The sequence below is a fragment of the Mus pahari genome, chromosome 3, assembly GCF_900095145.1.
Source record: "Mus pahari chromosome 3, PAHARI_EIJ_v1.1, whole genome shotgun sequence".
NCBI classification, from domain to species: Eukaryota; Metazoa; Chordata; class Mammalia; order Rodentia; family Muridae; genus Mus; species Mus pahari.
Window position 1 is genome coordinate 93,229,600 of NC_034592.1, and position 23,719 is coordinate 93,253,318.

At 36.4% G+C, this 23,719-nt stretch overlaps 1 protein-coding gene across 1 annotated transcript in view; it reads left to right on the forward strand.

The window, feature by feature from the left end:
* The window catches only part of Kif18a (kinesin family member 18A), a 55,379-nt gene that overhangs the window by 23,018 nt on the left and 8,642 nt on the right, over positions 1-23,719 (forward strand). The window contains exons 11-12 of the mRNA XM_029537016.1: positions 3,499-3,620; positions 10,469-10,701. Of these exons, the coding sequence (XP_029392876.1) occupies positions 3,499-3,620; positions 10,469-10,701 (355 nt within the window). The remainder of the gene's footprint in view (positions 1-3,498; positions 3,621-10,468; positions 10,702-23,719) is intronic.

The window sequence follows — 23,719 nt, forward strand, 5'->3', positions numbered from 1 at the left end:
TCTTCTGTACCTGAGATTCTCTCTTCCATTTCTTGTATTCCGTTGCTGATGCTCATATCTATGGTTCCTGATTTCTTTCCTAGGGTTTCTATCTCCACAGTTGTCTCCCTTTGGGTTTTCTTTATTGTTTCTACTTCCATTTTCAGATCCTTAATGGTTTTGTTCAATTCCATCCCCTGTTTGATTGTGTATTCCTGTAATTATTTAAGGGATTTTTGTGTTTCTTCTACCTCTTTAGAAGTGTTTGCCTGTAGTTTTTAAAGGATTTCTACCTGTTTAGCAATGGTCTCCTGTAATTACTTGAGGGATTTTTGTGCTTCCTCTTTAAGGGCTTCTACTTGCTTAGCATTGTTTTCCTGTATTTCTTTTAGTGAATTATTAATGTCCTTCTTCAAATCTTCTACCACCATCATGAGATATGATTTTAAATCCACATCTTGCTTTTTAGGTGTGTTGGGGTATCCAGGACTCGCTGTGGTGGGCGTACTGGGTTCTGATGGTGCCCAGTGTTCTTGGTTTCTGTTAGTAAGATTCTTATGTTTGCCTTTCGCCATCTGGAAATCTCTGGTGTTAATGTTCAAGCTGTCTTTGGCTGGAGTTTGTTCCTCCTGTGATTCTGTTAGCCCTTGTCAGCACTCCTGGGAATTCAACTCTCTCCTATGTCCCCGTGGTCAGAGCACTCTCTGCAGGCAAGGTCTCCTCTTGCAAGGCAGGTGTCCAGGAATCTGGAGCTCTGATCCTCCTTCTAAATCCTGGGGTCAGAGCCCTCCCTGAAGGCTGACTCTCCTCCCGTGATCCCGAGAGCCTGCGGTGTGGAGGGTCTTCCGGAGCACTCAGTGGCCCCTGGGTTATAATGAGATATGGCAGAGGTGACCCCGACTGGACCGGAACCTCAGGACCAGTTTTATGATGATGTCATGTGATTCCTTGAGAGAATGTGCAGTCAGACAAACATCTTCCTAGTTACACATTTGATGATGAATTAATTTTTGATTGTTATTTTCAAAACTGTTTACTGTGGCCAGATTACTCCCAGCACCCATATTCTTTTGTATGGCCCAGTTAGGAGTGCATCCACCAGTGAAGCTGGGAAGTGGGTAATTTATGTCTTAAATTTGATACATTTATTTTAAAAATTAGCTAAAGTTTCTATAGGTTTAACCTGGTACTACTTGCATTTTTCAACATTATAGTGTTTATAAAGTTAGTATCATTGAGGTGCTATCAACGAATTTAAAGTTTTTTAATATGGTCATATATAGGTTTTCAAAACTAGAGTTTCTGTTTGTTAAGAGAGCACTCTGTATAGCATTGGCTAGTCTTTTGCATATTATAAATGAAGAAGGAAAGTTCCAAGTTCTACCATCTAGCTCCTATTCTTGGTTCTATTTTCCTGAGATGTTTTCACAGATGAAGCAATTTCCTAGTCGTAAGCACTTATTTCCTGTATAAACAGAGTATAACCTAACTTCACAGAGAGAGACTTATCCACGGTCCTGCATCTTTCGACAAAGACTGCTTCCTAGGACTTTGAAATTAATGCTGTTTTTGCTATGCCCTCCTTCCGTATCAACTTTTTGTTGACATCTCATACCATAACACTTGGCCTTTCTTTCTCCACTACAAGTAAACTGAAAATATGATAGCTAACATGACAGTGTCGGTGTCCTGCCCCTACTGTAAACTGTCTATTGTGGGTGAACAAACCTGGCATTATCATCCAGTTTTAGATTTCTAAAACTGGCTGTCACTTCCCATTGTACTCTTGCTCTGCTGTTAGTAGCTGACTTATTCTTGTTGTAAAAGGCTGTGGTCTTCTCATGAAATTTGGTCACTGGTGTATTGAGACAACAACACACTAAGATTACAATCTTGGTTTCCCAAGAAGGTCATCTACCCTAGATCTTTCATTGATTTGGTAAGAACATTGGCCTCAGAGGATAAAACATAAGGAAGAGCCGGTTTTTATTATGTGTGATTGTTGTTTTGTAAAGAAAACTTATAGAGCTGTTTACAAAACATAGTTATACACTTACTTGATTTTCTAACTGACAAAGTATCAGGAGATCATGCAAGATGAGTAAGTTCAGCATTTACACTTTAGTCAAGTAAACTGATCTCCATAAAAGCCATGTATTTGGCTTGAGCTGACATTTGTTTCAAGACTGAACATATCCCTAAAAAATCAAATGACTCATAGGTCAATCCTCTAGACATATCCTGGTTCCATAAAAAGTATTTATCCAAAATACATGATATATTTCTTAAAGTATAAAGGTGAGTTATGTAAATGAATTGTGCTGTGTTTTATGTCAGCTTGACAAACTAAACTCATTTTTAAAGAGTAACCTCAATTGACAAAATGCCCCCACCAGATTGGTCTGTGGGCAAGCTTGCGGTATATTTTCTCGAGTCTCGGAAGTATCATTTCTCTGTCAGTGTCCCTATCACCAGCATAAGAAGTATTTTATATTTAACAAACCTCACCAAGATCCGATACTCATTTGTCATTACTAAGACATTAATACTTTATGTCTCCTCCTTTGGCCTTGAACATAATAAATTGGTAATCATAAAAATAGCTACCAAAATAAAATAAAAACAAAAAAAAAAACCAAGCAGACAAATCTATACTTTAGAGAATCTGTTCAACTGTGGACTACAAAAGTATATGAAAATATCCAAATGGAGTATCAAAAATTTTTTAGAAGAAAATTCCAGTCATATCTCTATTGTTTATTAGAGTATTAGCTAACCAGACAGAATGTCCCCAGAAGTTCACTTTTCCATTTAACAGTTAAAGATGCTAAGACTGTTTTATTCATACTTCACTATATCCACTGAGCTGTTTTTTTGTTTTTTTAAATTATAATGCATTTCAGGGATGATGAATGAATCATAGGTACTAGATGAGAGGATACCTGGCCCTAAACAGGAGAGTGTTTAAAAAATGGGAATATTGAAAAGATTTTTTTTTTCTAAGATGAAGAATATTGGGTTGGGGGACAGGATGCAACTCCAGCCACTGGCTTATATACTGAACTGATCATAGTCCATGCTTAAGTGAAATGTTCCTGCTAGTAGAAGTCGATCTACAGAGTGAATAAATAGTTTTCTTACTTTTATTCAGTGCCATGGCAGTGTTGGAAAGTAGGGGTTGTTTATCTTTAAATGTAGTTCTCAAAGAATGCCTCTTTGGGTAGTAGCATTTGAACAAACATTTGTTATTACTATATGAAAGTACTGTAAACAAGTTGGAGCATCAGAGAAGCAGTCGTTATAGTATGCTTTTGTTCTGGGCTCCAAACATTTCATTGTCTGTAAACATTTAAGCCCTTACCTTGCTGGTAAGTTCTTCACTACCTATACCAGATCTCTTATTCTCAAACTTTAAAAACAAAACAACAAAAAAAAGCTTGGTGCCCTCATGAAATGTCATACTAGTTGTAGTATAATTCTTTTAAAAGTCTAAAATATATTTTGCATTATTGATCCTAGGCACTCAATAAAGATCTTCACTGCCACCATTTACACCTCCAGAACAAAGAACTGAAAACACAAATGGCACACATGACAGCTCTAGCTTGTCTCCAGGAACAGCAGCACAAGCAAACTGAGGCGTAAGTACATGGAGTTAAACAGCCTACCAGTCTCAACATTGCAAACCACAGGGATCTGGGGGACAGAAGTTTTAGCTCTCCACTGCCAGGAAATTGAATTTTATCTCATACGGGCTTCATTAATTTGAGTTGTTTGCCAGCATCAGAAAATGCACAAGAAGAGAACATAACATTAAGACAGTGTGCGGGATGAGGCTCTTTTCCTAGTAGCCAATTCTTTTTTTTTTTTTTTTTTTTTCATTATTGCACTCACATGTATTTGCACTTCTCAATATCTAACAATAGCCCCTAAATCTTTTTTTTTTATTTTCTTTACTTACATTTCAAATGCTATCCCGAAAGTTTCCTATCCCCCCCCCCACCCCCGCCCCTGCTCCCCTACCCACCCACTCCCACTACTTGGCCCTGGCCTTCCCCTGTGCTGGATCATATAAAGTTTACAAGACCAAGGGGCCTCTCTTCCCAATGATGGCCGATTAGGCCATCTTCTGCTNCATATGCAGCTAGAGACTCGAGCTCGGGGGGTACTGGTTAGTTCATATCGTTATTGCACCTACAGGGTTGCAGCCCCCTACAACTCCTTGGGTACTTTCTCTAGCTCCTCTATTGGGAGCCCTGTGTTCCATCCAATAGCTGACTGTGAGAATCCACTTCCGTGTTTGCCAGGCACTGGCATAGCCTCACAAGTGGCCACTATATCAGGGTCCCTTCAGCCGAATCTTGCTGGCATGTGCATTAGTATCTGGGTTTGGTGGCTTATGATGGGATGGATTCCCGGATGGGGTAGTCTCTGGATAGTCCATCCTTTCGTCTAAGCTCTAAATTTTGTCTCTGTACCTATATCCTTTCATGGGTATTTTGTTCCTTATTCTAAGGAGGAATGAAGTATTCACACAATGGTCATCCTTGGTTTTCCAGTGTTTTGCAAAATGTATCTTGGGTATTCTAAGTTTCTGGGCTAATATCTGCTTATCAGTGAGTGCATATCTAGTGACTTCTTTTGTGATTGGGTTACCTCACTAAGGATGATATCCTCCAGATACATCCATTTGCCCAAAAATTTCATAAATTCATTGTTTTCAATAGCTGAGTACTACTCCATTGTGTAAATGTACCACAATTTCTTTATCCATTCTTCTATTGAGGGACATCTGGGTTCTTTCCAGCTTCTGGCTATTATAAATAAGGCTGCTATGAACATAGTGGAGCATGTGTCCTTATTACCTGTTAGAAGATCTTCTGGGGAAAAGCCTCGAAGATATGGGCACAGGGAAAAAATTTCTCAACAGAACACCAATGGCTTGTGCTGTAAAATCAAGAATTGACAAATGGGACCTCATAAAATTACAAAGCTTCTGTAAGGCAAAAGACACTGTCAGCAAGACAAAAAGGCCACCAACAGATTGGGAAAGGATTTTTACCAATCCTAAATCTGATAGAGGACTAATATCCAATATATACAAAGAGCTCAAGAAGCTGGACTCCAGGGGCTGGTGAGATGGCTCAGGGGGTAAGAGCACCCGACTGCTCTTCCAAAGGTCCGGAGTTCAAATCCCAGCAACCACATGGTGGCTCATAACCATCCATAACAAGATCTGACGCCCTCTTCTGGAGTGTCTGAAGACAGCTACAGTGTACTTACATATAATAAATAAATAAATCTTTAAAAAAAAAAAAAAAAGAAGCTGGACTCCAGAAATTCAAATAACCCCTTTAAAAATGGGGTACAGAGCTAAACAAAGAATTCTCAACTGAGGAATACCGAAGGGCTGAGAAACACCTGAAAAACTGTTCAACATCCTTAGTCATCAGGGAAATGCAAATCAAAACAACCCTGAGATTCCATCTCACTCCGGTGAGATTAAAAAATGGGGTGCGTAGCCAATTCTTCTATAGTTCTTTACAGGTTTTCAGGTTTGTTTGTTTGTTTGTTTGTTTTGTCATTAGCAATCCTAAGGTAAGATTTTTGGTGGCTCTGCCTACTTAACTTACACTCTTTACTTAAACCACTGCCAGTGCTCTCGTCAAGTTTGATGACCCTCACCCGCATCTTCCCAATGTCCAGTCTTGGTCCACGAGACATACCTTGTGTGCCAGCCCTGTGTTCATATGGGACATGCAACAAACTAGAGTATTGTTACAAAAATATTAGTGGGAAAAATTGTATAGCATGCAACTTCAAACAAGAACATTAGGGGGAAATTCCACATGCTCAGATCTCATTACTCTATTACTAGCTCTAAATGAGGATCAGGTATCTCAAATATTTTATTTTATTTTTTTATTAAGTAAATAATTTTCTTTGCTAGTTTTACACAGGTACAAAGTACATACTGACCACTCCAACCCACACCACCATTTCCCAATTTAATACTGTCTACTACCCTTCTTCCCTGTAGGTCATCTTTTCACCTTCCTTTCTATTTGAGGGATATTTGTTTGTTTGTTCTTTCTTTCTTTGGTTTGGTTTGGTGACCCTGTGAGTTTAAGCACTCCCATCTGTATGATCATCAGTTTTGATCCTCCCTATTGAAATCTGCTGGGCTACACAACCCAGGACAAGGCTTCCCTTCTCTCTGAATACTATCAATTGCCAGTAATTCAGCTGTAACTGGTAGGGCACCTTGAGGTCCTCTCCTATCCTCAATTGATTGTTGACAGGGCCATTCAATGTTGCTAACCACAGTTGTAGATTCCTGGTTGCAGTGGTTGTATTGAGTCCAGAAGAAGGCTTTCGCAGCACGTATCCCTGTTTTCCAACTCTACTTTGATAACATTCTTAAAGCTTTAGAAGAGGTTGTGTAAATGCCTTATTTAAGGCTGAGCTCTTGGCCATCACTTTCTTAACGTCTTTAGCAGCTGTGTGTCTCCAAATTCACCACTGTTCACTACAGAGACTTCTCTGATTGAACTTGATAATATCTATGGGTATAAACATAGAAATTTGCAAGGCAGTGATGTTCAGTCATTTTAGTCCAACAAGAATAAGTTCCACACTTAGCCTATGTCTTCCCTAGCACAGATTGATAGCCAGGCTTCAGTGCCAAGATGAATTCTGTCCCATGGAGTACGCTTCAGATCTAGTCAGTTATTAACCCCACTTAACCCCACTTTTGCACAGGTGAGGGTACCCCTTGACCAAAAACTGCTGGAGTTATATTTTGTTTTGTTTGTACTCCCGGAGTTCAAACCTGGATAAAACCACTTTTACCCAACTTTTCTAAGTTAGAAACAAATTTAAATGAAATGGAATTTCTGGATACATATGAACTACCAAAATTAAACATAAATCAAGTAAATAATTTAAGCAACAACATGAACCAACAAGAAAAAGTCTCTCGGGGCTGGTGAGATGGCTCAGTGGTTATGAGCACTGACTGCTCTTCCAAAGGTCCTGAGTTCAAATCCCAGCAACCACATGGTGCCTCACAACCATCTGTAACAAGATCTGACGCCCTCTTCTGGAGTGTCTGAAGACAGCTACAGTGTACTTAGATATGATAAATATAAATAAATCTTTAAAAAAAAAAAAAAAAAGTCCCAGGATCAGATAGATTTACTACTACAGAGTTATAGCAGACCTTTCAAGAATTAGCACAATACAATGCATATTGTTCTTTCAGATGGAAATGGAATGGTTGCTTCCTAACTCCTTATGAAGCTAGTATTACCCTGCTAACAAACATAAGATAAGCACACATACAAACATTGCAAGCAGTTCCCTTGATGAATACAGATGCAAAGATTTTGGTATAATACTAACATGCTGAATTTAAAATCACATCAGAAGGATTAGTCGTGATGAAGTTAGCCTCATTTCATAGATTGGGGATTCTCTATATGTAAATCAGTGAATGTATTGCATCACAAAAATAGAAACCACATGATTATCTCCATAGGTGGAAAAAAGGCCTTTGATAGAATCCTTCATCCATTCATGGCATAAGTCATGGAGAGGCTGAGGATGAGCCCAGCATACCTCGGCGTAGTAAAGGATGTATGTGTATGTATATATATATATATATATATATATATATATATATATGCATACATATATACATACATACATACATACATACATGCATACATAGTGTGAAATGGGGGGAAACACACAGCATTAAACACACACCTTTGTTCTATTACAGAGCAATAGAACAAAGGTGTCCATTCCTTGCACTTCTGCTAACTACAGTGCTTGAAGCCTGAACTAGGGCATTAAAACAGGAGAAAAAAAGGGATGAAAATAAGAAAAGTCAGTTTCCTTGTTTACAAATGATGTAAAGGGAACTTAATGACTTTACCAAAATAACTCTCATAGCATTGCAAATAGTGGGAAAGAAAATCAACACACAAATACAGCAGCCTTCCTGTAGCTCCAGTGACAGGTGTACTGAACAAGAAGTCAGGACTCAAGTCAGTCTCATTCATAATAGCCTTGAACAATAAACACTAGGAGTAAACATAACCAAGAAAATGAAAGATCTACCCAATGAAAACTTTAAAACACAAAAGAAAGACATTGACATCAGTAGAAAATACAAAAATCTCCCTTCTTGAAGGATTAGGAGATTCAGTCTTATAACAATGGCCATCCATCCTAATGGAAATCCCAAGTCCAGTCTTCAGATTCCAAAAAGATATTTCCATTTATTTATTGGTTTTTGTTTGTGGTGATGGTTACTGTTGTTTGGTTGGTTCGGTTGTTGTCGTCGTTGTTGTTTGGGGGGGATGGTTTTGGTTTTTTTGTTTTGGTTTTTTTGAGACAGAATCCTGGCCATCCTAGACCTCAATTTGTTGACCACAAAGATCTCACAAAGCTCTGCCTGCCTCTGCCTCCTGAGCACTGGGACCTAAAGATGTGTACCACCCCTGCCCGGTGTGTTTCCATTGTTTGTGATGTTCTTAGATTCACTGCACTGCTCACTAATATTTTTCTTCTCAAATTCTTTCAGTTATGATTTTCTTTAAAATGTATGATGTAGTTTCTTTTGTCATTTTTTATGAATCAGTTAACAATTTCTTAGGCATTACTTTAAGGTTCTATAAAATGAGATTGTCTCTTCATGCTGCCATTCAAAAATGAAAAACCTGTACAATGAAATTTTTTAAACACTGAAGAAAGACATTGAGGAAGCACTAGAAAATAAAAAGATCTCCCTTCTTGGAGTGGGAGGTACAGGCTTTTAAAAATGGCCATCCATCCTAATTTTCCTATAAAAGGGGCCTCACACTCAACCCCGCACTCACTATGGATTTGCAGCTACAGCAAATCTCCATCACTTGTTACTACTCAAGTCACGTGCGAAAGCTTAGGCTTCCAGAGGTAGGGTTTATTAAACCCCACTGTGTTCAGACTCATAAATAAACATTTACCTTAATAATGACATAAAATGTATTCCGACTAATTTCAAGAGTCTGTGGACCAACACCTTTCAAAAGCAGTGTGGCATTACAGAGTGAGTAGACTTTGGATCCAGCCCTCAAGTCTGCTTATTTAACAATATATCCTTGTAGGAATTATGTAACATTGCTAAGCCTTAGATTTCTCTTTCATAAAAATTTACTATTATACCTGGTGCCTGCCTAAGTTCTTAAAAAGCAATCCCAGGTTTAATGAGTTACTGGTGTTTATGAGACCGTTTAATTAAAGCCTTGAGTTTAGCAAAAACAACACAAAAAATAAAATCAGCAAAATGGAAGGTGTAGGAGAGTCTGAAGAGAGTGAACAAATAAAATTTTAGTAGTCTTCTTAAGGGCCAGAAATGTTGGGATTTGCCTTAACTCTAGCATGGTAGTGGCAGAGGCATAAGGATTGCTGTAAATTTGAGACCCTCCTGGTCTATGTGAGAGTCTAGCTTCAGAAAAGTATCTTGTACAGTGAGGATATACTTGATGGCAGCAAACAGTTGTTACAGCACCATGATGAAGCACTTTGGAAACTGACTACTGTCAGTTCCTTGAGGTTTCATTGGGGTCATCTCCTACACATTTCTGTCTGACAGATAACAATTTCAGGCCTTCCCAAGGAAGTAGGCAATCTAGATAATGTCTGTTGCTTAAATGCACACTTTAAATATAGTGAAACACTTTGTCACTTCCAATCTTAAAATTATGGGAATACTCCGAACATCAAAAGTAGAGCATTCATGGCACTTACAGAACTAGTAATCTTACTCCCCCAAAGTACAGAGTTATATAAATATATGCAGCTGTAGCTGCCCTCCCCTTCACAGATCCCCAGGCCCTTTTCCACACTCTCTCTTAAAAAAGTGTTTCCTTTATATGTGTGTGTAGTTACTATACTTACTATATTGAATATGCCATATACAAAAATGTCCACAATTGATATTGATACAGTTGTTGTACATCTAACTTCATGGACTATGAAGAAGCTGTGAGGTGTGTCATAGAGGCTGAGGGCTTGGAAGATGACAGTGTTCCAGCTGGGTAGATACTCCCAGGGTCACATAGAAAAACCAGGACTACCTGTGGATCCTGGTTTTTCTGATTCCCATGCAAGACTCATTTTATTCTCTACTGAATATATTAAGTGTATTCTGAGTTGTTTGGGTGAAATTACATTTTTTACAAAGCAAATTTGAATTGTGGAAAAACTAATATTAATATTTTCACGGGTATTAAGGGAGAAAGTGGACAGAGATAGTTTTTAGGAAAGGACAGTTCGGCCTCACATAGATATAGTGCAGACTTGGCAAGAGAATTTGCTAAGTAACGTTACATAGGAAATCATTTAATGATACTGTAGTACTTTGCCTGTTATACCAGAGAACTATAGTAGTGTGTTTAAAACAATGATCTTTCCCCCTTTCTTGTTATCTTGTTTGTAGAGTATTGAATGCTTTGCTTCCAGCACTAAGAAAACAGTATTGGAGATTGAAAGAAACTGGCCTGTCAACTGCTGCTATTGATTCTGACTTCAAAGATATTGAACATTTAGTACAGAGAAAAAAGGTGGTGGCTTGGGCTGACCAAACTAACGAACATTCAAACCGAAGTGATCTTCCAGGGATTTCTCTTATGACCTTCCCACAGCTTGAACCAACTCAGTCTGTTCCTTGTTGTAAGTATTTTTATTTTATTCCATAAATGGAAGCTTATTTCTAAGATTATTTATAATCCAATCTACAGAACAGTTGGTTTCTTTTTAATAGATTTGGTTATTTGATTACCACTAGCAAAGAATCTAGCTTCTAGGTAATTTTAATTAACAAGACTCTCCCAGGACCTACCAGCATGTATATATTGATGCTCTGAATAACTAGAAGTTTCATTTACTTCCCATTCTTATTTAAATTTTAACTTTAATTAAGGACTAAAGTTTGTAAAAAACAATATTATATTCTACACTATAATAACTTAACCCTAAGATCAACTAACACTGTAGAATTCACTGTTTCTAAAGACATTTGTTATCTCTCATCTTTCTACAGATTGTGAATAAGATATTTTCATTGCAAAGCTAACATATAATCTTGGTTTAACATAATCCTTTTTACATAGAATAAAAAGTGGAATGCCCTGTCTTTGAGATAGCTGATATTGCCAATTTGGTTATGTGCCCTCTCTGACTTTCACATTCTGTCTTCTGGCTTTGTTTCACAAATTGGTTAAGCCTAGGTTTTTTGAGGTTTCACCTAAATATTAGCACATTTTGTTCTATAATTTTTATCAGTTACTTAGTTTATTGTAAACAGTTTAAACCTACCTACATCAGGAATGTACCTCGTTTAAGAACTTACAAAATAAATTTGCAGTGAATTAATCAGTATTCTGTTGAGTAGTGTATCAGATTATGTTTGTGTATGTTACTCAGAATTTGCATTGCTGTTACCAGATACCTGAGAATGGATTTATATTGGTCAAAGATTGCAAAAAATCAGTCCATAGTCCCATGGGCAGATCATACTGTGAGGAGTCTCAATATGGAAGAGTTGACAGAGAAGGAGCAGAGAGTGAATGAGGGGCTGAAGGCCAGATAACCTTGAAATTCATTGTCATACCTCTTCCGGTGATGCCCCACATCCTCCCACAACAGCACAAACAGTGGTTTAACACATGAGCCAGGGTGAGACATTTTATATTTACACCATAGCAATGTATATTTGCTTTTGTGCATTCAGAGAAAATTATTTGCTAGATTAGAAAACCAAAACCTTTTTTCACTTTAAGTACTTTATTGACTGTTTTGGCTCCCAAAAAGTAAGTTTCTGGTGTAGATACCTACAATATTAGATGCCTCAAAACTGAAACTAGAGAGCCCACATTACAGTCAGAAATGTTGAGTGTTGGATCATTTTGTATCTTCAAGACACATGTCTATAAAACATTCCAAAATAAAAATGATAGTAGCTGAACAATTGTGGCTTCTAGTGTTTAGAATAAAGTGTACTGTGCCTGGTGCTTAGGAGAACATATGTTTAATTTCTTAGTAAACTAAAAAAGTAACACATCCTAAAGAAATGTGTTACTATTTGGATTGCTAGTAGCATTGATACATCATCTGTTACATATCTTTGTATTTGAGTTAGTTATTGGGTGGTTTTGTTCTTATTTTGGGTTTTCAGGGAAGTTTGCTTTTTACATAGGAATTTAACTGTTACTCAAACTTGCCTGAATCTTGAAGCCAAAGCTGGCCGCAAACCTGAAATCCTCCTGTCTCTGCATTCTGAGTGTTAGATTATAGATATATACCACCATGCCCAATGATTTATCATTACTTTAATTGTGCTGGGTTTTTACATGGATGTAGTTCAGTATGGAGAATTGTCTAGTGACCTGACAGCCTGCAGCTCTTTATTACTCCTTATTGTCAGTGTTCCCAGTGTTGCTGAGCTTTCTTGACAACATCCTGTGATAGCTTTTCTTGGTTGTCAACTTTATTCTTTAGAAAAGGAACTAACCGCTGAAAAATGGCCTCTATCAGATTGGCCAATGGACATGTCTATGAGACATTTTCTTCCTTGTTAATTGATGGAGGAGGGCCTAGCCCACAGTAGGTTGTATAAGGAGTCTAGCTGAACAGAAGTGGGGAACAGGCCAGTAAGCAGTCTCCTTCCATGAGCTCTGCTTCAGTTCCTGCATCAAGGTTCCTGCCTTGAGCTCTTCTCCAGGCTTTGTTAGATGATGGACTGTAAACTATAGGCTAAAGTAAACCCTTTTCTCCCTAAATTGTTTTGGTGACATGTTTATAACAGGAATAGGAACCAGACTTAAATAAGCAGCAAGCAGCCTTAAAGAGAAAATAGCTGTATTTAGAAATCCTGAGTTTCCAACTTCCCTTCACTTGTGGCTCTCAACTGATTTGTTAACAGTCCAGTGCTTTCAGACTGATGTTTTTACTTTGTGCAGATTCTTTAGCTGTCTTCAGAAGAAAGATTTGTCTGGATTAGGTCCATCTATTTTACTAGCAGAAATTCTCTACTTATCTTTTTCAGCTTGAAAACTGTTTGCATGAACTATATTGATCATACTCTTTCCCCACTTCAACTTCTGAGATCCTGTCCACCTCACTACCCATACATCTCCATGTTCTTTCAGTCTGAATGAACTCAGTCTTGCATGGTCTCGGGGCCTAACTAGGATAGGACCTTGTTAGTCTTGGATGGGAGCTCTCTTACATGTTTACATTAAAGTGACAGGAGTTGGGTACATTATTTTTAAATCTCTCCATTTCATTCTCCCCCTCTCTTCTCTCAAATAGGTGTGACATATATTAGTCTTGTTTCTTTACTGAAGCATTATTATCATTAGAATTTACCTAGGTGAGATATCTGGAAAGCAACACTTAAAATATATTTTCATATTTTTCAGTTGCTTCAATTCTAGTGAATTGAAGATATTGGGAAGGAAGTGGGGGTTTGGCACCAAGACAGAAGACTACCAACCACCTGATGTTGGATGGCTGTTTGTGTGTGTGTGTGTGTGTGTGTGTGTGTGTGTGTGTGTGTGTGTGTGTGTGATTAATCCATATCTCACATATAACATAGTTATACAGACTATGTCAGCATTAAAGTAAAATATTTATTTGGCTATTTTTCACGATGTTTTAAAAGCAAAGGCGAAATATTGTATTTACAAACAGGTATTTTCTTTTAGAGAAATATCAAGTAGGTTTAGTGTTCTGTGTTTTTCTATTGGTTATTTTAAGTATTTAGTTCAACTGATTTCATAGATTAACTAGTTACATGTCTTCTTATTCCATGGGCTGTATATGTTGTATCCATATGAACAGTCTTAAAAGGATAGAAGGAAAGATGCCTGAGTTATTTATATACACAGTTATTGATCTTAAATATATTGAATTATGTTCATGGAGAGAAGCAAACAGTTTGGTTTATGTCTTATATATATTCATAAACATTATCAACTGGTTTTGTTTTTAAGTTTAAAAAATATTGAATGGTATTAAGTTTAACTTTTTCAACTTGCTTAAGAACCTTTAAATCAGAGGCAATATTTTTATTTAAAGCATAGTTTCAAAAGCTGATTAGATTAACCATAATAAATTTGACTTGTACTCTTATTGAAAATTTAAAATAAATGTATAGAAAATAATATTTTGCAAAGGAAGAATTTTGATTTATCCTGGTGTTTATGTCTAAAGAAAAAAAACAGAGTTCCATCTGCTTTCTTCTACCTCAGCTTCTCCACAGGGTCATTCTGAAGTCAATCTTACATATGTATTTCTTCCATTTATATCATTTGTCTCTAGAAAAAAATGTCTCTACACCTCGTGTTATTTAATATATTGTCACTGTTTACATTTCCCTGTCCCAGAAATGACTTGTTTAGTTAAGTAGAAAATCAGGAAACGGCTTTATTTCTTCACTGGTTAATCAACATGGAAGGCCTCTTTGGCCCAGAGTCTCCTTATGTAACCTAGAACTTGCTTTGTAGACCAAGCTGATTGAACTCACAGATATGGACTCCAGATCTCCCTTCCAAGTGCTGAGATGAAATGTATACAGCACCAGTCCCAGCTGTACTACCTTTTAAAATCTGAGGTTCTGTTGCATTTTTGTATTTGGTAGTTGCTTATTGCCCATTGTCTAGCTAATGGGAATTAGTACAATTTACATTTTTTGCTTCTTAGCATATGTGCCTTATTCCATTTCTTTAAGAGTCTCTTTTCTGTGATTTGGCTAATCATTTTAGTACTTTTCTTGTAAAATTGCCTTTTGCAAAATATTGTTTACAGACACCTAACTCTAACGACATTTATTTGTTCATTCTGTAATACTGAGTTACTAAATGTAAAGTACTTAGGAGATATTGATGTACTTAGGAAGTGCACACAGGCACACACACAGGCACATGGCAACAACTAGATTCATTGAGGAAATTAATTAAAAAGAAAATAGCAGCAGTATATAAGAAGAAAGCAAAGGGGAAAATGTTCTAAAAAAAAAAAGTACAGCACTGTGCAAAACAAGCCCCTACCTAATTGGACTGGTTCTCTAATAAGGAAAAAAGTGTAGGTCACTTAAACAGAGATTAGGAGTAGATTGAAGGTAATGTGCTGTTTTTATTTTTATTTTTTTAACATAGTAATGTAGTTTTCACTAATAAACTTGAAGGATCTTTCAAGTATAGCCAGAGTATCTATCTAGACTTGTTTTCGAGTCGGGGAATGAGCCATACTAAGTCCTGACATAGGGATTCCTCTAACTTGTTCCAAGAAAGTCAAAAATGTAACAAAGGAAAGTAAATGATAAGAATCAGAGTTAAAGAGAAGACAGAGCACATGGGATTATTATTAGGAATTACACACTTACTTTGAATGCTACATGTATGTTGAGCATGATCTTAGCATAGATGTGAGTTTGGCTGACTATTAAAATTTGACAGTGTTGAGATCATATTATGGTACAGAAATGTTGTAGCATTAGGAGAGTACTATAGTAGCAAGTAAAGATGGAGTTGCCTCAGACAAGAATTAGAATTGCTGAGAGAATCCAATGACTCATAAGATTTTTAAGATTGACATCTAAAAGGGTTAGTTCAGATTAAAAAGGTTTGAAAAGATTTCACATAAAACAGTTTTTCAGTCAAAGTAGTTTATGTATAGGAGTTTAGTTAGGGCCTTGTTAAATTTACCTAAAGATATATCCAAAGTGGAGATGTCATTGTGGGCAGTTAAAACTCTGCCGTTCAGGAGAGAGGCCTTGTGATGAACTATAGCTTTGGTGTTTGGTAACATTTACATAATATCTAAAGGTGTAGGACTGGATGAGAAGGGCAGGGATATTCTTTCCTTCAGTTCATCCTCTGCCTTCACTGGACTTCAGCCCTGAACTTTTTCTCAATGCTTTTAGAATCATTTCCCATCCACAGATTGCACATTTTTTCCTTTCCATCCTCCCCTAATTTGTTTTAATATAATAATCTAATACATTGTTTTTTTCCCATCCAAATACTAACCAGGCCGACCCTGCTTATCTTCAGAGATTGGGCACGTTCAGGGTATTATGGCCATAGACAATTCATTGTTTTCTAAGAAGTTGGTTGTTCTCTGTGTGTTTATATTATACCTTTGTTTTACATGCAATAAGGAGGCACATGGGATTCTTTTTATGAAATTTCTGTTCGTCAGAGCTGCTAACTTTCTGTGGTTTTTATCTATAGTAAAACCACATTTTTTTTCATTCATCAATTTTTTTTTCTTCATCGTTTGTTTTAAATGGCTTTTGTAGTTACATCTAGGAACTGAAAGTTAAACTCTTTAAAATTGATGGGTGCATGCCTTTAATCCCAGTGAGGGTTGGCAGAGCAGAGGCAGGCAGATCTGTGAGTTCAAGACCAACCTAGTCTCTACGGTGAGTTCCAGGACAACCTGGACTACACAGAGAAACCCCACCTCAAAGAAAAAAAAACAAAAACTGATGACTTGTGTCTTTGTTCTTATTCACTACCAGATTTCTATGGTTAGTGCATGTTCATATCTTGGTTATTTGTCTAAGCTTAAAACATTTTCTTTATACAGCTCCTGTACATTTGTGTTTTTCTTTTTTTCTTTGTTCTTTGAGACACAGTCTCACTGACTTTATAGGTTTTGATGGCCTTGTACTCAGAGACCCACCAGCCTCATCCTCTTGAATGCTGTCATTTAGGATCTGCACTATCATGCGTAGCTGGCCCTGAATGTTTTCTATCTTTATTATACATTACTTCTTATTCAGAAAAAATGATTTATTTTAAAAGTCAGTAGTATGCCTATGTCAAAACTTTAAACTTTAGGGCCAAATATTTATTTGACTTTGAATCTTTATGCTCTATGTCTGTAGAGTAAAATGTACATCTATTTTGGGTCTGAAAAAACAAGAAAGCTCAGTCAGAGTACTGCGGGTACTGATGGGCAAGGTTTATTTATGAAATTGATAAAATTCTGACATTAAAGTAAAAGCCAAGACTTCCACATTACCCATCTGGAAACTCACAGCAATATTTCCGTCTCTAACCTTTCTTTCTGGTTTGTTTTCTTATCCCTCGTGTCTGTGGCTTGATCTTAAAGCACAATAAAGGGAGAAATACCAATAGAAGAGAGTCTCCAACCGTGCGTGCTTGTACAGAGTGCAGCGTGTACTGAGCGCAGCGTGCCACTCTCCGTCCACATCCCCCTAAAATTGTGTGCCTACAAGGAAGTGTGTAAAAGTACAATATCCTTATAATCTTCATATGACAAGTGAAAGGGAACAGGACTATTTATAGTTAAATCTTTCATATTTTTCCCACTTGGCAAAATTTTTAGTCATTACCAATAAACAGAAGTTATATTTTGAGCCCTAAAGACATTTTGTTTGTCTCTTGATCTCCAAGTATATTATGACATTGTTTACTTACTCACATACAACCATAAATATGCCTTTAGCGTTCCTTTGCATCCTTTCTTTTTTACATCTTGAATGTGTATGGGTGCTGTAACAGTAGAAGTCATATTTTCTAATATTTTTCCACAGAGTAAAAGATCAAAGGGGTTTGGGTGACTTAACTCAAACTGCAGGATTAATCTTTAACCACTATAATAATTCTTAAGTGCACGGGAAATTATATTGTGTTTGTAATACTTCATATACAATTTATATTTACTGAAGTTAATATTTTATATAACCACGATAGTATAATGAATTTACTATAGAATGTATGAATACTTTGATAGCATCTTAACTTTTATTTTTGTGGGATTTTGTTTTTTAGTACTAATTTAACTCAGGGCCTTGAACATGCTGGGCAATTATCCTACCACTGGCATACCACAAGTACCCATGTTTGCTTGCTTCTTTTGGATATTGTTTATTATTGCTCTTTTGTGGGGAGTTCTTTGAGACAGGTTCTCAGTAAATTGTGCAAGCTGCCTTTGTAGGCCAGGTGTGCCTTCACATTTCTGTGTTTGCTCCAAATTGGCTACTTAGCTGTGCCTCACTGTACCTGGTCATATTATCTTTTAAAATTTTAAATATATTACCTGTATGATATGCATCCATGAATTTCATGGCGCACAAATCTGTTAAAAATAATCCAGATTTATTATTAATACTTGTACCAATCATTTTTAGCCAGAAGTGTTTATAAAAATGTACTTATTAATCTTTGATTTTACTTTAGAACTTTGCCCTCTAATGTTTCATTTTGCTTTGTTTCCCGGGATACCTCCTCCTGTGTGAATTCTTAGTAGAGGTGCTGGCAAGGGAAGACTCCTTATCATCATTTCCTACTAAATCTCAGTTAGATCCGGTCCCATTCATCAGTGTCTCCCTGTCACGCGCACCCTGCTTTACAGTCTGTGACTCATGTTTGCTAACCACTGTGCTCTGCTTCTATACTAATGTACAGCTCTATAATAAACCTTTTAACATTTACAACCTTACGTTTATGATAAATTAGTTCCTCTGGGTAAAATCATTCAGAACATGTGATTTGGCACATCAGAAGATGACCCCCAAAAGGCATGCCCAATTTTTAGGAGAAGAATTTTAAACTCATTAGTGACAAATGATCATGTCTCTTTATTTAAAGGAACCACCTGTGAAATATTCAATAAGCCGAAATATAAATTTATGGCCCCTTTGTATAAGAAACCATATGAATTGCCAGTTAGTATTTGTGTCTTAAGGATTTGTTTAAAACAAAGAAAAGAATTTTTTATTTCTATTTTTTCATATGTTTTGTTGGTTATTTTATTTACATTTTAAATGTTATCTCCCTTTCCAGTTTCCCCTCCACAAACCCCCCATCCTCTCCTCCCACCTCCTGTCTCTATGAAGGTGCTCCCCGACCTGCCTAAACACTCCTGTCTCAGCACCATTGCCCTACACTGGGTCATGGAACCTCCACAGGACAAAGGGGCTCCCCTCCCACTGATGGCAGCTAAGGCCATCCTCTGCTACATATCCAGCTGGAGCCATGGTTCCCTCCATGGTTGGTGGTTTATTTCCTGAGAGCTTTGGAGAGTCTGGTTTGTTTATATTGTTTTTCTTCCTATAGGGTTGCAAACCCCTTCAGCTCCTTCTTAACTACCTTCCTTCAGTCCTTGACTTAACTGACTGCGTGGGTCCACATCTGTATTAGACAGGCTCTGGCAGAGCCTTTAAGGAGACAGCTATACCAGGCTCTTCTGGGCATCAGCAATAGTGTTGGGGTTTGATGACAGCATGTGAGATGAATCCCTAGGTGGGCCAGTCTCTGTGACTTTCTAGTGACTACCCCCAGTTTCCCATCCCCCATTTACCTCCTTTCAAATTCCTGACCCTCTGTACTTCTCCCCCATTTCCTCCCTTATCTGTACCAGCTCCCCCTTTTTCTCTCCCCTTCCTCTCTCTCTCTCCCTCTACCAGCTGATAATATTTTTTCCCCTTTCTGAATAGAACTGTAGCATCCACACTTTGGTGTGGTCTTCCTTCTTGGTTTTCATATAGTCTGAGTTGTATAGTGGGTATTCCATTTTTTAGAGCATTCAAAGAAATTTTGATTCAAATTTTGAGTAATTGTGGTAACATATAAATTGGTTTTCTTTTTCTTGTCTCTTCTGTAATTCTAATATCTAATAAATATACTAATATACTATATATAATATACTGATATACTAATATACTGAAGAACATTGAGTTGTTGTTGTTTTTGTTTTTTACTTCATTTGCTTTCATAAGTAAAACTCCATTAAAATTTCTCTATCTCTTTAGACTGTATACCTAAAAGTAAAATAGCTAGATCAAGTAGTTTAAAGCTGATTTTTAAAGCACTTGATAGTCATCCAATTATTCTCATGTCTAATAAAATTATACAGTGTATCATCCATCCTAAATGAATAAATGAAAGTAAAAGTTGTTATGTGCTGTTTTGTTTAATGTAATTAGTTCTGAATTGATTACCTAATTATTTGCTTTACCTAATTATGTTTTTTTTATTTTTGGAGTGTGTGTGTGTGTGTGTGTGTGTGTGTGTGTGTGTGTGTGTGTGTGTGTGTATGTGAATTGTTTTTCTCTGGTGATTTCCACATACATACATATGTACATACATGAATATACTGTGCATACATGAATTCTAAACATGGCCAACTATGTTACGTGTATAATTTTTTTAATCTCTCTTCTATTCACGTAGACCTTATGAAACCTTATAGGTTTAAGGAAGTTTGCTTGTTGTTGTGCTCAGAATCCAGGATCTTATAAATGTTTAGATTTTTATGTAACACAACTTTAAATTATGAAGATATGTAGTATTAGTATACTTATTTTCTTTGCCAATAATAGACAAGAGATATCTTCTCCATATCGTTCTTTGTAACTAGTATGGTATTTTCTGTTCATAGTTTTTGGGTCTGTGGAGATAATCTGATTTGTGTAAGTCATTATATTGATCCTGATTGCCATTATTTCATATTACTGGGTATCTCCTGGTAACGACAATAAACCAGAAAACGAGGCTGCATATTTGCCAACATCACATATTATTGACATTGTGAGTTGAAGTGTATCCATTTTCTTACTTTTGAACAGCAAAGTATTAAATGAGAAAGCTTAAATGAACACTAGGATTGTTGGATACTAAATTCTTGTTTGATGCTAAAATTGTAGCCCACATGACTTTTCTGGTAGTCTACAACTAATCATGCTACCTCTTTAGTTAAAAGATTTGGTAAAAATAGAGATTGCTGAACAATATTAGTCTCATGACTAGAAATGTCAATGTTTGTGAGGGTTTATATTACTTTAGTTTTTATTGTTGTTATTTTTATTTTGCTTGAGGCCTAAGGCAGACAAGAAAGTTGTTCTTGTTTGAAATGTATGGTAATCTTTGGTGGAGTGGCTAAGGAAGGTAGTTTTGTTTTTTGGAGAACGGGTATCAAGTACCTGAATTTAGCCTCTGATCTCACTTTATAACCAAGATGAATTTGAACTTGTAACCTTTGAGACTTTGAGGTATTTTGCTAGGAGAAATATCTATACGTGAATTCAAGTTTCTTTTCTTCTGTAATAAGAATTAAATAAAACCACACATTTGGTTTAAAATTATTTAGACAGACTTCTCATTAATATTATATTGACTTAAGAAATGGTTTTCATAATTACTAAGATAATCACTTAATACATTTCACCCAGTGCCTGGTGAAAGGCTACCAAGTCAGGTGTCCTCTGTCCTTGCAGAGAACCTGAACTCATGTCAGATAGTTCACACTTCCTGTAACTCTCTACCTAGAGGGAATTCAGGTATCCTGTATCTGCTGTGGCCACTTTCACACACAAGCACATGCATACCCACACAGCTCCACGTACACATAAGTAAAAAATAAAATAATAGCAGTGGTTTTACGTTTTTTAAAACTACTCAAGGAAAACAGCAAAAAAAAATGTTTTTCTTTCTGTTTGTTTTTGGGAATATATGCTACAGAGTTCACAACATTTCAGTATTTACAGATTGTTTCTAAACAGTATGCTTCTACTGATGTATGTTATAAGTATTATAGTTTTTATTCATGAGGAATGAAGACATAGATCACTTATACTATTAGCTTTTAACCCGGATCCGACTTATTACAGTAGAAAAGTAAATATCTGTGGCTGGTTCCAAAGTGTTATATACATATGCATAAATACTTAACTCTGTAACTCAATTACAGATTCACAGAACTAAAAGATTAAAAACTATTCAAAGCATTAATATATTAATATTTCTTTAAGCTACTTGTAGGAAGAGGAGAAATTTTTTAATTTCTGAAATTATTTCAACTGAGATAGACTGTCTGAAGAAGTGAAATGTTTGAACAATACAGATGTTAAAGTAGGACAGGTAGTTTATGGGTAGAAGTAAATGATGCACTGAGCAGTACAGGTAATCTGTAAGGGTTTAGTTATTTCTCTTTTGATAAATTCTGTGTTCATATGTTTCTTTGTCAAACTCTCCTATGGTTGATTTTAATGTATAGGTGGCCTAAATTGTTTTTAGTATACCTATATTATTCCTTCATATTCTTTTAAATATAAATTCAAGAAGTTAGAGATGGTAATCGGAGGGAAATATCCAAACTTTACTCTTTTCATTCACCAAAGTCAACAAATATTTATTCATAACCTTATCACAAATTTTTAAGATTTTACTTTTAACTGTGTATATTTGCACATGTCTGTATGTGGGTTTGTAGTCACAGGTTGGTATGTTCCACCTGAAGTGAATGCTAGAAACTGAACTTGCTTTGTTTTGTCAAAATTAAGATTATGATGCTTTTGAATGTTCTGTGTTTTATTTGGCTATTCCCTAATTGATTTAATTCTGCCCTTGCAATAAAGGTCTAGCACTGTGTCATACCTTTATATTTTCTTCTTAGGTGAGATGAGATTATTATAAGTGCTTTTACTTACAAAAGCCTGTGCATAGAAGTATGGTCTTGTAGTCCCAGCTAGCAGACTGAAACATGAGGATCATCAGAATCTTATTTCAGTATGATCTTAGACAACATAGTGATGCCCATCCCCACTTGCCAACACATTTTATAGAAGAATTATGTGGAGGCTTAAATTTGAGCGCCATCTTGGAATCAGTTTCCACTGATACTAAGAGATGACTTACTCCTTGCCTGAACTACTTTGGTCCCTCTGACAGACAGCTAACCATTCATGCTTTTAAAATGTTATAGATGTACTTACATCATTTGTGTCTAACTTGATTCTAACATGTTTCCCACACTCCTCCATTACTGCTGTGACTGCCCTACCCAGGCAATCACCATTTACACATGAGCTGTAGTCTGGTTACTGATTTTCCTGCTTCATCTCCTGCCCATTGATTCGTTTGTTTATTTAAAGGATCTTGTTATATGGCTCAGACTGACTTTGAATTCTCAAGTCTTTTTCCACCTTAGCCTCCTGAGGGCTAGGATTATATATGTGTGCAAGCTTTTCAGACTTTTTATGGAGACATTTATAAAAGAATATAACCTGCTTCCAGTTTCCATTTTATCATGTCCACATTTGAGAATTATGGTACCTTGATTGATAACGTTATTTCCACTTGTTAGATAACATTTTCTCAAGCTGAGTTAGATGCATCTGCCACAAGACAGCTCTTCTGGAAATGTACTGCATACCCCTTTCTTCTAATGGAAAAGTACAGCAAAATCTTTGTCAACATAGGCCTAGCATATTCACTGGATCTTAAAAGTTACTCTAGAGTAACCTTAACCTTACACTTTCCAATTTGTTTGTGCCTTTCTAAAGCATCACAGTTAGCTAAAGAATAATCATTATATATTTATGTGTTTTAAGATGTAATTAAGTGGGTCCTAATGTTATATATAGTTACAGTAGGTTGAATGTATATTTTTTGTGAAAGTTTTTAAATATTTGTTTTGTTTTTGCTATTTCCTAAAACTTTTATCAACCAGTCAGTATAGGTGGTCTTAAATTGACTACCATCTCATTATTTAATCTAAATTAAATAAAATTGAAAACTGAGAAGAGCTCTGTATCTCATATATGTTGTATATTCATAGTATCTCTTCCAAGCCGAGCACAACACTCAGTATCTGATCATGTTTACTATAGCTCCATGTCTGCCCTCCACCCTAACATTTAAGATTAGAGAATTAT